This window comes from Marmota flaviventris, chromosome 13 (assembly GCF_047511675.1).
Source record: "Marmota flaviventris isolate mMarFla1 chromosome 13, mMarFla1.hap1, whole genome shotgun sequence".
NCBI classification, from domain to species: Eukaryota; Metazoa; Chordata; class Mammalia; order Rodentia; family Sciuridae; genus Marmota; species Marmota flaviventris.
In genome coordinates, this window is record NC_092510.1 from 50,805,794 (window position 1) to 50,823,934 (window position 18,141).

At 33.9% G+C, this 18,141-nt stretch overlaps 1 protein-coding gene across 1 annotated transcript in view; it reads left to right on the forward strand.

Moving 5' to 3' along the window:
• Window positions 1–18,141, forward strand: part of Ccdc171 (coiled-coil domain containing 171) — a 398,124-nt gene that overhangs the window by 284,272 nt on the left and 95,711 nt on the right. The window contains exon 24 of the mRNA XM_071600432.1: window positions 15,137–15,268. Within this exon, the coding sequence (XP_071456533.1) occupies window positions 15,137–15,268 (132 nt within the window). The remainder of the gene's footprint in view (window positions 1–15,136; window positions 15,269–18,141) is intronic.

Here is an 18,141-nt window from a genome sequence, read left to right on the forward strand (position 1 = left end):
AGAGGGACACTACATACTGCTCAAGGGAACCATACACCAACAAGACATAACAATCATAAATATATATGCCCCAAACAATGGTGCAGCTATGTTCATCAAACAAACTCTTCTCAAGTTCAAGAGTCTAATAGACCACCATACAATAATCATGGGAGACTTCAACACACCGCTATCACCACTGGACAGATCTTCCAAACAAAAGTTGAATAAGGAAACTATAGAACTCAATAACACAATTAATAACCTAGACTTAATTGATATATATAGAATATACCACCCAACATCAAGCAGTTACACTTTTTTCTCAGCAGCACATGGATCCTTCCAAATTCATTCTATGAGGCCAACATCACCCTGATACCTAAACCAGACAAAGACACTTCAAAGAAAGAAAACTACAGACCAATATCTCTAATGAACCTAGATGCAAAAATCCTCAATAAAATTCTGGCGAATCGGATACAAAAACATATCAAAAAAATTGTGCACCATGATGAAGTAGGATTCATCCCTGGGATGCAAGGCTGGTTCAATATACGGAAATCAATAAATGTTATTCACCACATCAATAGACTTAAAAATAAGAACCATATGATCATCTCGATAGATGCGGAAAAAGCATTCGACAAAGTACAGCATCCCTTTATGTTCAAAACTCTAGAAAAACTAGGGATAACAGGAACATACCTCAATATTAAAAGCAATCTATGCTAAGCCTCAGGCTAGCATCATTCTGAATGGAGAAAAATTGAAGGCATTCCCTCTAAAATCTGGAACAAGACAGGGATGCCCTCTCTCTCCACTTCTGTTTAACATAGTTCTCGAAACACTGGCCAGAGCAATTAGACAGACGAAAGTAATTAAAGGCATAAAAATAGGAAAAGAAGAACTTAAATTATCACTATTTGCAGGTGACATGATTCTATACCTAGCAGACCCAAAAGGGTCTACAAAGAAACTATTAGAGCTAATAAATGAATTCAGCAAAGTGGCAGGATATAAAATCAACATGCATAAATCAAAGGCATTCCTGTATATCAGCGACAAATCCTCTGAAATGGAAATGAGGACAACCACTCCATTCACAATATCTTCAAAAAAAAAAAAAAATACTTGGGAATCAACCTAACCAAAGAGGTGAAAGACTTATACAATGAAAACTACAGAACCCTAAAGAGAGAAATAGAAGAAGATCTTAGAAGATGGAAAAATATACCCTGTTCATGGATAGGCAGAACTAACATCATCAAAATGGCGATATTACCAAAAGTTCTCTATAGGTTTAATGCAATGCCAATCAAAATCCCAACGGCATTTCTTGTAGAAATAGAGAAAGCAATCATGAAATTCATATGGAAAAATAAAAGACCCAGAATAGCAAAAACAATGCTAAGCAGGAAGTGTGAATCAGGCGGTATAGCGATACCAGACTTCAAACTATACTACAGAGCAATAGTAACAAAAACAGCATGGTACTGGTACCAAAACAGGCGGGTGGACCAATGGTACACAATAGAGGACACAGAAACCAATCCACAAAACTACAACTATCTTATATTTGATAAAGGGGCTAAAAGCAGGCAATGGAGGAAGGATAGCATCTTCAACAAATGGTGCTGGGAAAACTGGAAATCCATATGCAACAAAATGAAACTGAATCCCTTTCTCTCGCCATGCACAAAAGTTAATTCAAAATGGATCAAGGAGCTTGATATCAAATCAGAGACACGCCGTCTGATAGAAGAAAAAGTTGGCTAGGATCTACATACTGTGGGGTCGGGCTCCAAATTCCTCAATAGGACACCCATAGCACAAAAGTTAATAACTAGAATCAACAAATGGGACTTACTCAAACTAAAAAGTTTTTTTCTCAGCAAAAGAAACAATAAGAGAGGTATATAGGGGGCCTACACCCTGGGAACAAATCTTTACTCCTCACACTTCAGATAGAGCCCTAATATCCAGAGTATACAAAGAACTCCAAAAATTAGACAGTAATATAACAAACAACCCAATCAACAAATGGGCCAAGGACCTGAACAGACACTTCTCAGAGGAGGACATACAATCAATCAACAAGTACATGAAAAAATGCTCACCATCTCTAGCAGTCAGAGAAATGCAAATCAAAACCACCCTATGATACCATCTCACTCCAGTAAGATTGGCAGCCATTATGAAGTCAAACAACAACAAGTGCTGGCGAGGATGTGGGGAAAAGGGTACACTTGTACATTGCTGGTGGGACTGCAAATTGGTGCAGCCAATTTGGAAAGCAGTATGGAGATTTCTTGGAAAGCTGGGAATGGAGCCACCATTTGACCCAGCTATTCCCCTTCTCGGTCTATTCCCTAAAGACCTAAAAAGAGCATGCTACAGGGACACTGCTACATCGATGTTCATAGCAGCACAATTCACAATAGCTAGACTGTGGAACTAACCTAGATGCCTTTCAATGGATGAATGGATAAAAAAAATGTGGCATTTATACACAATGGAGTATTACTCTGCATTAAAAAATGACAAAATCATAGAATTTACAGGGAAATGGATGGCATTAGAGCAGATTATGCTAAGTGAAGCTAGCCAATCCCTAAAAAACAAATGCCAAATGTCTTCTTTGATATAAGGAGAGTAACTAAGAACAGAGTAGGGTCGAAGAGCATGAGAAGAAGATTAACATTAAACAGGGATGAGAGGTGGGAGGGAAAGGGAGAGAGAAGGGAAAATGCATGGAAATGGAAGGAGACCCTCAGAGTTATACAAAAGTACATACAAGAGGAAGTGAGGGGAAGGGGAAAAATAATACAAGGGGGACAAACGAATGTCAGTAGAGGGGGCAGAGAGAGAAGAGGGGAGGGGAGGGGAGGGGAGGGGGGATAGTAGAGGATAGGAAAGGCAGAAGAATACAACAGACACTAGTATGGCAATATGTAAATCAATGGATGTGTAACTGATGTGATTCTGCAATCTATATATGGGGTAAAAATGGGAGCTCATAACCCACTTGAATCAAATTGTGAAATATGATATATCAAGAACTATGTAATGTTTTGAACAGCCAACAATAAAAAATTAAAAAAAAAAAAAAGAAATTTTAGTTCAGTTATTCTTCTGATTCAGGATTTTTGTTTGAATTATTTTTAGAATTTTCTGTTTGATTGTTGAAACTCTCACTGTGTTCACCCATTATTCTCCTGAGTTCATTTGTCCCTTTTATCATAGTATTTTCAATTCTCTTGGGTAAATAATGTATCTCCATTTTATTAGGGCAGATTTTTTGAAGTTTCATATTGTTTCTCTTTTGGATTGTGTTTCTTTGTTTACCATTTTTTTTTTTTTTGACTCTTTGTGTTGGTATCTATGCATTAGAAAAAATAAAACAAAACAACGAAACATCACCTCTCCTAGTCTTTAAGGATTGACTTTATATGGAAGACCTTTCATTAAAAAACTCTGGTTAGAGTTTCTTTAGTCCTCCCAAACTTTCATGTGAGTCAGACTGCCTTTTTATTCTTAAAATTCTCAGGCAGTATACTGGGCTCCATTAGTAGTACCCCAGATAGGCAAGACAAAAAACACTTCCTCAAATAGTATCCAGAAAAGTTGAAACTTTAAAATGTGGGCCCAGTTCTTTCCCTCTGAAGGTAGAAGTTCATTCCAAACCCCTCAGCCAGAGGAAAGCCATTGTGAATATCTTTGTTCTAGCTCAAATCACTGACTTATGTTTTTAGCCCCCAGGATTTTATCGTGTGTTGTATCATGTCAGTGCTCCAATCCAGGTAACATAAGAGTCAGTCCTGTGGGTAGCACTTGTGAAGGTTAGGACATTGGGTGAGTGTTCCAACTAATTCTTTCTGCAAAGAGAATCTGGGAGCTAGTTGTTCCCTTCTGTTTATATGGTACTGTGCTGGGGATGGGAATTTTGGCAAGAGAGTGTTTTATTTTTGTACCAGTTTCAATGTGACTGCTTCTGTGTTGCTTAGGATGTAGGAACCTATAAACTAGTTTCTGGTATTTCTGTAAAGGGAATTCATACATTGCTGTTATATTAGTGTGTCATGGGGAAGTGAGGGAGAGTCCAGGACTTCTAATTCTTCATCTAGCTGATATCATTGTCTTTTCCTCTCTCCACCTTATTTAATAATACTGGGGATTGAACCCAGGGACACTCTACCACTGAGCTGTATTCTCAGTCCTTAAAATTTTATTTTTATTTTGTTTTATTATTATTTTTAAAAATTTCAGATTTCCTAAGTTGCCAAGACTGGCTTGAATTTACTTGCAGTTCTTCTGCCTCAGGGTCTCCAGCAGCTGGGATCACTAGCATGCACCACCACACCTGTCCTCTCTTTTATTTTGTAAGGATACTTTTGTCAGATATTGAATTCTTGGTTGAAGGGTTTTTCCTTTTTCAGAATTTTGAATATATCAACTCCAAAATTTCGGTTGGCTCCTTCTTACACTTTATTTTCTGTTTTGGAAGACATTATTTTCATGGTTTCCTTTAGTTCTTAATAAATTTTTTTTTAACTTTTTAGGCATATTTAAAATGATTGGTTTAAAGTTGTTGGATGATAACTTTAATACCTAAAATTCCTTAGGAGCAGTTCCTATTTCTGTTTTTCTTGTCTATGGACCACACTCTTCTTTGCATGTTTAACTTTTTGTTGAAAAGAATCTAGAAATTAGATTCTTCCCTCTTTAGAGCATTGTTGCTGCTATTCTAGTTGTTTCTTATTTAGTGACATTTTAAAAACTAATTTTGTAAAGTCTATTTTTCTCATGTGGGGCCACTTGGGTAATCTGTTCTGTTAGGTTAGTGGTCAAATAATATTTGATAGAAATTTCTTTAAATGCCAAGATTTAGGTTTTTCCTGGTTGAGCTTTCATCTGGGTACTGTAAACGTTGAATTAGTTTCAAGATTCTGAAAAAAAAAAATTGACTTTGATAATTTCACCACTGTCCTGCTTTTTGGAGAGACTTACCTTTGGAGTTCCTTATTCTGCTATTTTTTCAACATCAATCCTTAAAAGTATATACTTTTATTTTTCTAATAGCTTTACCAACAGGCTTCCAGTATTACAGATAATAGTTTTTGTTTATTTCTTTATTTTTTTTTAAATTAAGAGCATCTCCAAATATGCATAGTATTTCTATTTTGTAGGAGGAAAAAGAAAAGTAGAGTAATTGTATTATAATAATTTTAAGGATACTGTGATGTCTGGATTATTTAGAGTTAGTGTGATAAAATTAAATAAGTATTTATTGGATACTAAAAAAATCCTTAATAGATACCTCAGTACACTTGAGAATGAAATCAAGGGAATATTGGTAAAATTGGAATGTGAAGAGGAATATGAAACTATTTTTTTGTAGTAATTATATGTATCATTGAACTATCAGAAGGCCTAGATTCTTGATGCTTTTAGAAATTTCTTGGGTCCTACAAATTTGGAAGGACTAACTATAACACATAATTCCCTATGCATGATCATTTTATACTATGAACTTTAAAAGTACCAGTGAATATTCATTGAGAAATATTAGTTCCTATTTCTATAAATTGTTGTTATAGTTTGGATCTTAAATGTCCCCTCAAAGCCCACATGTTAAAGATTTGGTTGCTAGCTTGGAGTGCTACTGGAAGGTGAGGAACCTTTGGGGGTGGGATCTAGTGGATGGAAGTTAAGTCATTGGGAATGTGCCCTTGAGGGGTACTTTGAGACACTAGCCCCTCCCTGGCTCTCTCTCTGCATTCTAGCCACTGTGTGGTAAACACATAGCTTCCTCTACCATGATATACTCTGCCACCATAGGCCCAAAGCAATGGGGCCAAGTGATGAGGGATTGAAACCTCTGAAATGGTGAGCAAAAATACATCTTTTCTCCTTTTAAGTCAGTTTTCTCTGGTATTTTGTCATAGGACCAAAAAAGCTGATTGAAGATAATAACTAAAAGATAAAACAGAAAATCACAATCTGGAAACCTCAAAATAGGATCTGATATATATTAATGTTTTAAGTTTATTGAGCTGAAATGGCACTGGAGCAATAATTGGGAAGTCCTGGGAGTTTTTACTGATATCCTTTTGGATTTCCTTCTTTGGTAAAATTACTTAAAACTTTTACCCATCATAAAACACAATGTAGTGGCTTAATTCTATATTTTTTAAGTGTATGTTATATGCTAGGAACTCTACTAGCTTAAAATATTCTCTCTCTTTCTCTCTCTCTCTCTCTCTCTCTCTCTCTCTCACACACACACACACACACACACACACACACACAGTGTCTCCCTTGGCAAAGGTATTCAAATAATTCCAGCCTACCACAACAAATATGCATCCGTAAGATACTCTTCAGTGTCCATGTAGATAAAGTTTTTTTTTTTCCCCCCTATGGGACAAACTTATAAAACCCACAGACCGCTTGGAGGTTTCTTTTTCTTTTTCTTTTTTTTTTTTGTCTTGTATTGATTTATTTTTTTTTAATTTTTTATTGTGGGTTGTTCAAAACATTACAAATTTCTTGACATATCATATTCCACACTTTGATTCAAGTGGATTATGAACTCCCACCTTCACCCCATACACAGATTGCAGAATCACATCAGTTACACATGCTTGGAGGTTTCTTAGAAGAAAGTTGATACTTGAGAACGTCCTTGAAGTGTGGGGAAAGATGGGAAAGGCATGCTGGCAGAGAAAGTAGCATGAACAAGTTCAGGAAAGCATAAGCAGCCAGATAGTCCTAGTTCAACCTCAAATTCAAGGAGAGCACAAGAAAGAAAAGTTCAATGAGTCAAGTAGAAGTTAGGTTAAGGAAGAACTTGTTTTTGACTTGCTAAAAACCTTGAATGCTATTGTAGAGGCAGTGGGGAGTAAACTGGGGTTTAAGCTAGGGAGTGATGTGGTTAGATTTCCTTATTGAATTTTGAGCTCTGGAGAGCATATTCTGCAGACTAGATACAAGAAGTAGTGAAGATGATTTTAAGAACTGTGAGTCTGTGAATAGAGAACTCTGTTAGGAGTTCTATAATGTTAGACTAGTAAGATGAAGGTTTGAACTAGGACAGTGATGGCAGGTGATGTTTGAGGAAAGGACCTGAAACAGTAAAATGACAGGGTTGAGAAAGAAGAAAAGATGATTCCTGTAAGGGCACCAGGCCATTAATGATAGTAGGGCTTTTTTTTTTTTTTAATGTAGTGCATCGAAGGGAGACAACAATGAGTTTTGTTTTAAAAATACTGAGTTTAAGGTAAGGTGGAATAGTCAGTAGGACATGAAAGTTTGAACCTCAGGTGAAAAATCAGGGCTAAAGATTAGTATCTGAGATTGATTAACATAATACTCTAGCAAGGAAAGAAGGTGGTATACCAATTGACAGGAGGAACAAAACATTATTGATAAATGGAAGTCTAGAAAATGTACTTTGAGAGATTAATTATGCCACTCAAGTTTGAAGTTCTTGAGGGATGGAATTCTGTCTTCTTAATTTTTATATCCTCAGCATCTATTACCATGTCTGGTACCCAGTAGGCACTTAATGGATGTTTGTTGAATGAGTAAACTTTACCATCACATAACTAAAGACATTTTCAGATTCCACTGGAAGTCATGTTGTTTCATGCTTTGATGGCTAAAAATTAGCATCTATATTTACTTTGCCTAATCAAAAGCTAGAGGAGAAAGCTTAAATTCAATGGTAAGAATATCTGTAGGAAAGAGAAATATGCTAACAGTGAATTTATAGGGACCAGCTAGTTTGACTTCTATTTCATAGATTGCTTCTGTTTTAGGGTGGATTGTAGAATGGAATAGAGTCAAACAGGATATGACAGATGAATACACCATATAGACAAATATTTAAATATGATTTTATAGTTTTATTTTAAAAATGGTTGAATAGAATATATAATAATACATAATTATCTTTGATTTTTAGCTTTCAGTGCATTTATAAGGAATAAAAAGACCACAGAATAATCTTTAATTTATGAAACCGACACTATTTTAGAAGTTGAAATATGATCTTCTGCCTCTAAAAATCTAATAATTAGTGGCTCATCAATGATTCTCTAAATGTTGCTTGTGATCTTTGAACTCTTCTCCATTCTCATTTTTTTGATCCTGTTTCCTGAAGATCAGCTGTGCAGGACACACAGGTATTAACACAGCTGGCTTGATGATGACAATTCTGTCCATATTGCCTTCTTGTGTGCCATCATTCATATTGTTCAGTGTCATTCTGACCTAGACAAGCTAGGAATGGTACTCCAGCTCAAGAGGGATTTAAAAACCTTGACAACTAAAGATAAGAGACTGCAGAGTGTCATGTACATATGCTTAACAGCTTTTAGCTTAAACAGATCTAAATAACTAATTTCACTGTGCATCTGTCTTTATTTTTTTGGAATAATTTGCCCTAGGATAGGAAGTATCTCTATACGAAGGACTTGTAACAATTTGTAAATACATTTCTCTGTACTGAAGTGTGGGTTTTTGTGTTTGTTAAAATAGTCCAAGGTCATGATAATCTGCTTGTGAGGGGTATTCTTGGTATGTAGCTACACCACAGATGTATCATGTCTGTCTAGTGTCTTTATAAGATGTTCATGATTAAATCACCCTATTTTCCAGCTTGATAATTTGATTGGGGTGGTCAGTGTTTCAGATCTTTAATTGGTATGTGGCCAGCTTCATAATTTGATTCAAGAGATCAGTTTTTTTTTTTTTTTTTTTTTTTTTAGTTCCATAATTGGGATGTAACTGTAATGTGTAGGGTGGTTGTGGTGGCAGGTTTTGCCTTCTTTTCTGATGACAGCAGCTGGCATTCTGGAGCTGGTTCTGCTCCAAAGTTGTATGGTTAGGTTCAATAATCTGCCAGCAAAAGAACACTAGTTTCTCACTCCTGATTTTCAAATTTTGAGTTTTTATGCTTGCTGCAGTGCCCATGGAGTGCCTACCTCTGTGGAGAGAGTGCCGAGGTCTCTTGCTAGTGGGCAAAAAGCACAGCAGGAACTATTGCATGCATCATGGGACATAATGTTTGGTGATCTTCCATGTGAAATTGTGACTGTTATATATGGATGATTGCTACACAGGTAACTAGTTTCTCAGCAAAATTTGTGTGTTTGTGTGTGTGTGTGTATGTGTGTGTGTGTGAGAGAGAGAGAGGGAGAGAGAGAGGGAGGGAGGGAGGGAGGGAGGGAGGGGGAGTGTGTGTGTGTGTGTGTGTGTGTGTGTGTGTGAAAGAGAGAGACAGCAAGAGAGAGAGAGAGAGAGTAAGTGCACACAAGCATGGGCACAAGAGAATGAGCACATGAATGAATGAGCATACCCAAAGATACTAGGAGACTAGAGGAGAATAATGCTGACTGCAAAACCACATTTATGGAACTTTGTTTTTTCTGATATTGCCAGACAAAAGACAGAGTGGGGAAAATAATGGTTTTTAGGGAGGAAAATGGAATGAATACCAAGATCTTAAGTAATTTCTTAAGTGATAAATGGTCAATGTGTAGATATTAAGAGGCGTTAATTGTTTGATGTTAAATGCTCTGGACTCAGTATTCTCATATTAGGGATGGCAATAGCTATTCACAAGGTGGATAACAGAATCAAGTGGAATTATGTGGAATGTACTTTGATAAGTATGAAGTATGTAAGAAGTACTAGTGATATTATTACAAACAAATAGTACAGTTATCTGTTCATTTAATTCATTAAATACTTAAGAAACAGGAAAAGAAGGGAAATACCCATTTAGATGTAACTGTTCAGTTCCTGATGTCATTTTCATTCCATTGCCATACTTTAATCCCTCCTTCTATCACTGGGTACATATCAGAATCTTGGAACTGTCTAAATATCTTTTAAAAATTTTCTTGTTTTTCTGCACTGTAGACTCCATGAGCTTGGATGATATTCTTGTCTGATCATGTTCTTAAGAGCCTCTTTATGCATAGTGTCTTCCTTGCTTCTAATATTATTACAAAGTAGTTAATTCTGGCTGGCTTCCTTCTCTTTGTATTTATATAAGCCTCTCTAGTGTGCCTGTTATAATTGTTTAACCAGATTATCTGTTAATTAGTTATTACAATAGGTGGTCAGTAGCTGTGCCAGAAAAGTTAGGCTCAGTCAAGTTGTGTACTAGACCATGTAATATTTGAAAATATGTCAGAATTGGTACACTCATGTCATAAAATGCTTAGAAAAAAGGATCCAGAAAGTGTCTCTGAGATGGTACCCTGTGTTGGTGATACAAGATTGATTGACTTAGAAATTATTTGTAGATCTCTGCAAGAGATAATAACAACTTAGATGGGTTTTTTGGGTGGTAGCAAATACTGTGTTTGCTTCTGTACCTTTAGGACAGTAGCTGAACAACTTTTTCCATAATGGTCTAGACAATAAATGTTTTAGGCTTGTGACCCATATAGCATTTATCTTAACTACTCAACTATGCCATTGCAGCAGCAAAGGGATCATGTGTGATAGGTAAACAAATGGGTGTGGTTGTGCTCCAATAAAACTTAATAGGTGGGCTAGTTTGGTACCTGGGTTGTAATGCCTGCTACACACTGCTCTCTGGTGTGAAGGCTGAAAAGTAGCATCTACTCTGCTCTAGTAGGATGAAAATAAAGTAAAAAGGAGAAGGTAAAACAATAAGGATCATTGGTAGTGAAAGAATGCACAAAGAAGGGAATAGGACAAAGGAAGGCAGAAACATGGAGGCAAACATATGGTGTACACAGGATGATTGTAGGAAATAATGTAGAGGTCTCTATTTGTATTGGAATATTTCTGGTAAAAGGTTATTGTGAAGCCCCTGAAGCCATACTAGATTGAAGTAAATAAAATTTTAGACAAATTAATAAGAGTATGATGTAAAGCCCTGTTATCAGTTGTTTTTCCCAGGCATTCAAGATTCAGGCAAAGTATGTATCTTCTTACACGTGTTCTTAAGTCTATTTTAGTTTTTACATACAATCTTTACTTCTTCAGTCTTGCCATCTGTTGTTTGATGTTTTAAAAAATTAGAACATTGAGTCCAGGGAGATTTATAGCTGTGCATGATAAAAGATGGAGGTTCATATTTTAAGAGCTGAGCAATTTTTCCAGAAATGACTAACTTCATAGTTGTTATATATAGCAAAAATCACTTTTTTTTGTTATTATGGTACAAGTACAAAAAATTAGAAAATAGATTGATGACTTGTTAGTAAAGGTTAATCAGAGGAATAGGAATAGATTCATAAGTATGTATCTTATGGGTCTTGTGGAACTGAATTATTATAATACAGTATATTTTAAAAGATATATCTCTTGAAATACCTATTTTCCATGACAATATTTTTATTTTTGAGTAAATTTCATTTATTTTTATCTCTATATCTCTCTTCTTTCCTATGACCTGTTAGAAATATCTTTTAAAAGGAAGTACCAAGAAAGGATGAAACTGCTCTTTCTAAAAATAAAAAACTCAGAGCTATTGTTCTTTATTCTTTTTAAAATATTAAGAAATTGTACAGTTTTATTAGGTTGTTATAAGAATGTGTAAAAATTGATAGTTGAGATTTATATGTGAAAGTCTATGGAAAAATTCATTATATTTAAAAATGAATTATTAGACATTTTGAAGTAGAAAATATTGTATATATGTTTTTTAACCACTGACATGTATAAATAAATAGGAGTGAAAGGATATAGAATCTTGTTTTTAAGATGAATAGTGATGTGTTGTAAGCAGAATTAAAGGCTGGGCTTTTCAGATTATGATTTTTATTTATGGTCAGGTGACTTATAGTTGTTTCTTTTTATCAAATTCATATTAGAATATGAACTTTAAAAGGTGAACTTACTTTTCCTTTTAGGAAATATAATTTTACTCTTCTAATATTATTCCAAAAATTTTAGCAATAAGGAGTTTGCTTTATATTCTCATTCTTGAAAAGAATATATATATATATATAAATATAATTTTTTTTTTTTTTGGTCTAGTGGGCAGTGTTTCCTAAAGAGATTCCACATTCCTTTTTTCAAAAAATATCTTAGTTGCTCAGTTAGGAGCCTTCCTGTTCTATCTTTTCATAAACAAACTTAATGCAACAAGATGAGAGTTCTTTCTTCCTTCTCTGTGTTGATTTGTTCCCTGGTTGTCCTTGTTCACACCCTGAAATTCAGACTTGCCTTTTGCATTCTTTCTGAACAGCTGGTTCCTTTTCACCCTTATCTTTTTCTCTTCCTTATCCTCTTTCCTGCCTGCTCCATTATATTTTTGCTTGTCCTAGTGTCAGTTATTTGTATTCTCTCAACATTATGCTTTCATTCTCTTTTTTTTTCATCAAATTAAAAGAAGTTCTAGACAATTCCTTTTCAAGACTTTTTAAAAAAACGTTTTCTAGAAATATTTGTAGAACATTTTAGATGCCTTTTCTCAAGATTTGTTTCATTTAAAAATGGAGAAAAACTGTTACAGTTTTTGTAGAAATATTTGTGATACTTCATCTGTTATTTATCTTAGGTCACTGTCTCTTGAAGGCACTGCCAACTTTCAACAGAAAATTTATAGCTAAACAAAAGTATTAACACATGCATATTAAGCCATGCATGATGGCACATGCCTATAGTCCCAGCTACTCCTGGTCCTGGTTACTTAAGAGGTTGCTGCAGAGGGATCATGAGACCAGGAGTTCAATGTTAGCCTGAGGAACACGGTGAAACCCCACTTCCAAACAACCAGAAAAACCTTAAATACATGCATATTATTCAAATAGCTTTCTTAATTACAATGTCCATCATTAGGTATATCAAAAAACAGCTGCATTTGAAGGTTTTAATAAATTTAATACAAAGAATTATTTGGCAAATTAAGTGATGTCATAGTAAAAATATTAAAATGACAATAATCATAATTTTAAGTGCCAAATGCACTTAAGTGTGTAAAGTGCTTAATATTGCTCAGAGGTTATTTAGAGAATATAAAATGTGGCTTACTGTTTACTGTATGTCAAGCTTTATGGGTGAAGTATGACGCCTGATTTTAATCATGTTAAAGGACATCCAGTGCTTGAACTGTGTAGTGGGTTATACCTACATTGCTTTTGGTGCACCCCCCCCAACCCGCATTAGCAATCTGCTTTTGTACTTTGACATCCAGGATTTCCCTAGTGAATTTTGTCACAGAAAAAAGAGAATCATCAATATCGCAGTTAAACTTGACTTTCAAAGCTAATAGTATCTCATTTGGGGGCTCAAATTTAATAAATTTTCTTTGATTCTGGGTGAGTTTTTAAACATCAAACAATGAATTGGCCAGGGTGCAGTAAAATATTTAGATCTATTGACTATGGTTCAGAAGGGTAGAAGGCAAAACACTAGTGGTTTGATGTTGATAAATTCTCAGTACCTTAATCCACATTAATGTTTTCTTTTATCTGAGTGCACATTGGTGACAAAAAAGCAAGAGAGAAAGTATCCATACATATAAAATATGAAATCTAAAGCACATATATTATATTGTACAATATGATTTGCTTTGTTATGCTAAGTAAGTTTAGTAGCATTCTCATCCTAATTGAAGACTCTGGAAAATGTTAGACAGATAAATATATAGTCTGAATTGGAACTCTAGTGTGCATATAGTACTCACTCTATTATAAAATTTTCATTGTAATATATTTTGCAGTATACACTTTCACATTCATGTATTGACAGGAAGTCTTGAGATCAGCTTGGGAAATATAAAGATTCTTATACCCATAGATAGCATGAACAATTAAAAATCTCATAATGTTTGTGTTTGCTGGTTTAGGGAAATGCTTTGGAGTATGATAATTTTGTGAGATATTTATATAATGTAATTCATATATTAAAAAACAATTCAAGCAGTTTTATAAGCTGCTCAAGTAGAATAGGAAAATGGAATTTTTTTTTTAAAAAAAAAACCTTACATTATTGCCAAGTTACATTTGAAGCTGCTCAGATAAAACTAGAGATATAAATACATTTATTTGGGTAGTTAATGTTATTTTTTAATTATCTCCATTCTTGATCTTTGCTATCTCATAAAGAACTGTTTTCTCATGTGTCTGTAAGCTAATTGTATAATATTTATCAAATATATGATAGCAAAGAACTAAATTTTTAAAAACAGATTCAAGCATTAGAAGTTAGAAAACATGCTTGTATATGAAAAGTAGTGTAATTAAACTGTATGTTTAAAAATTAAAGCTTACTTCTCCTAATTGCAACCTAGACAGTGGATTTCTTAATAAGGCTTTCCCTAAATTTGGAAATTAAAATCCAAAATACCTGTTTCTGAGCATTTCCCTCCAACTCAGGAGCATTTCCTAATTTGTCCATTAGGTGGCAGTGTGATATCAACTGCCTATTATTTCATTCTGGCTGGAGAATTGGTGTTTCTCCTGTGTCTGTGAAGTGCTTGTATTGTTACCTTTCTGAATACTTAAATTATAGTACAAATACTACTGATTTTATCTCATTTACCTTTCAAGGAAGTTGTGCAACCAAGTTGATTTACATGTATTTCATTGTTAAAACTCACATTTAATAAAATCTTAGAATTTTAGAAGAGTAAAAAGGGTAAACAAACCTCTTATTTGTATATTTTTAAGTATCCTTTTGTGTTGAGTATATTTGTTTTTATTCCAAGGTACATACTAGTGAAGTTTTTCTTTTTCAAAGAAACCTAATAACTGTTGGTTTAATATATTAGTTAATATCAATTAAACATATTATTAAGAAAGTGATAATAATTAGGAGATTGTTTGCTTTTGATTTTTTGAATGTGTTTTTTTTCTTTCCTTTTTATTTTCAGGGTGGAACTGTGAAAAAATAATTCAAAACCTCTTGATCAGAAGAGCTCCAGTGACTCTTCTTCCCCTTCTTCATTTTGAGCAGGAGGATGCTTTTTCTTCTTAACATTCTCCCCCAGCACTCTGAATTAGAGATTTATTTGCAACGAAAAATCAATTAGTCCTAAATTTATTCATGGATTTCAGGTCCAGCGATCAATGCAAGTCCACTCAGTGGGCTCAAGGGGACCCAGTTCATCCCAGTTAATGTGTCTGAAGGGGAATTACCATTGATGCTGTTTTTTTCCCTTTAGGTCAGAGATCAGATCTCGCTGTCACGGACTGCAGCAAGTAGGAATGACTTCACCCTGCAGCTACCCAAACTGCACCTGGAGACCTTTGCAATGGAGGGGCTCAAGGGCGGGCCAGAGGTTGTAGCATGCCAGGTTAGAGTCTAAATAACATTGTTTGCTACTGAGACATATAGAAAAATAAATTGCACTAACTAGAGAGAATGAAAGCCTAGAAGTATTGTGAATAATTTAAAGGAGATGCAAATAAATTTTTCTTCTATTATGTAGCAGTATAGTTCACACATAGAATTTTTTTTTAAAAAACCTAGAACTAGCCTATTAAAAGAATCCAGAAAAGTATTTTTACAAAGGAAAAAATGTGTATTTTACATCAAAGTGCAGTGTTAAAAGAACATACTTTCCTATCAGTGGTGGACAATAAGACACTAAACAGTTATCTCTTTAAGCTAGTCTCTATTTGTTGCTCTTGCTGTTTTAAATCACTTTAGATTAAAATTACTAAGACAAATGCCTGAAAATTTTCAATGTTAAATCCAGAATATGTCCAACATTCTAATGTGGCAATTTAATTTCAACAAAACTAGAATCTAACTGTGTATTGTATTGAAGACTACTTTAGCCTTTAACATTTAGTTTTATTAAGTATTATAATATGTGCAAACCAGGTCATTTTATTTGTAAACTCAAAACACCAACTCATAAAACTTCACATAACTTTAAAATAGACTTAATAAAGAAACTTATTTTCATTCATTTTCAAATGTTTAGATATCCTCTTCTGTGTCATTATTGTACTTTTGTGAAAATGACTTTCCTTAAACTCTTTTTTTTTTTCATTAGAAAAGACTAAATTCCGTATGTGTTACTCTCCTTGTAATATCCATACTTTCATTAGAAGTTATCCATGTTATGTAAACTATAGGAAGACTGATATGCCAAAAGAGTTGTCCTCATTCACTAGCACTCCAGATTTTCCCATGTGTTTCAAAGAGAAATATCTCTTAAAACTCAGTCCTTGTTTTGAATTTTAAAATAATATTTTTCATTCTTCAATTTATGACCCTATGGAATTTTAATTTTTTTTACAAAATTAATGTGAGTCCATGTGAATCTGTGTTCACTTTTTTACATGCTCCATACCCTAATTTAATCTGTTATTAGTTCCTAAATTAATGCTCTACAAAGAAAAAAATACTCATTGAGTCTTTCATTATGCCTATCTATCTATCCATCCATCCATCCATCCATCCATCCATCCATCCATCCATCCACAACTAAGCATAAAATATTTTCATTTTATTTTATAGGATAGAATCCTGTACTATTATTAAGGACAAAATTAAAATGTTTATTTTAAATATGTTAACTAGTATTTATAAGAATTCACTGAAACCATAAATACTATGTGATTTGAGATTTTTCTAGAGGTTAAAAAATAGTTCTTTACTTGGCTATCTTGATTCAGAATTTCATTGGGCTTAGTATTTGTCATAATGCATAAATGAAGACTTCTCCCAAACTAGGTTTTAGTAATTTGAAAGGAAACTGATTCCTAGGAATGCTATTTTGCAGGGCAGAGCATGAACTCTTTATGGTTCTGGTGTCTGTGAATAGCAAGAAGGAAATGTAAGAGATCTGCAGTTAAAATTATCATCTCTTCCAGGTTCTGATAAAAATAATTCTGTGTATCTAAATGCTTAGTTAAGTTTTTCAATAACATGCTATAATATATATTATAGTTAGAAAATTAGAAGACAATCAATAATAATAGCTACCAATTCAGTAAAAACTTAATATGTACCAGACACTATACAATATGACTTAATTCTCATACTGGGCCTATAAGATAGTTGTTTCTGTCTCCATTTTACAGTGGACAAACAACCACTACAACAGGTAACTCTCTTCAGATCAACACAAGTAAATGGCGGACTCTAGAGCCTGGATTTAAGTCTAAAAGTAGTTGACTGCAAAGTCGAACTAGTAAATCTCACATTAAAGAATTTAGACACATATGGTAAATGCTAAGCATCAAATCTCGGAAATCTGAAATAGTTTTTCTTCCATTTGTAAAATATTAATTATGCATCTGTATGTGATGTAGGTCAAGTTTTGTGTTGTGTTTTAGGTAATTTATGGATAAAAACTGTTTCCATTTGATAGACTAATAGTATGAAAATGTACTTTTTACCTTTTGCAGTATAAAAGTCTGTATTTGTGCTGTGGCTACTTATTCAGGAATTCAGTATTTTAAAAATTTATCTAACAAATAAAAACTGGGGCCAGAGTTGTAGCTTAGTGTAGAGCACTTGCCTAGCATGTGTGAGGCACTGGGTGTGATCCCCAGCACCACATAAACATAAACAAATAAAATAAAGGGATTGTGTCCATCTACAACTAAAAAATATTTTTAAAAATTGTATATATTTATGAGGCACACTGATATTTGATACATGTGTACAATTCATCATGATTAAATCAGGATAATTTATATATATATATATATATATATATATATATATATATATATATATATATATATATCTGTGTATATATATGTATACACACATATCACCTCAAACATTATTTCTGTGTTGAGAACATTTAAAATCTTTCTTCTAGCTATTTTGAAATATACAATAAATTAACTGGAATTAACTAGAATCACCATACTATGCTATAAAACAGTAGAACTTATTCCCCTTAACTGTATTTTTGTATCTGATAACCAACCTCTCTCTGTCCACCCCCCCACCCCCCACCTCTGGCAATCACTATTCTACTCTCTATTTCTGTGTGGTCAACTCATTTAATTTACACACATGAGTGAGAACATGTGGTATTTATCTTTCTGTGCCTGATTTATTCCACTTAAGAGAATGTCCTCCAGGCTCATCTATGCTCCTATAAATGACAGGGCATTATTCATTTTTATTGCTGAATAATATTCCATTGTGTATCTATACTACATTTTCTTTATTCATTCATGGATGGAAACATAGGTT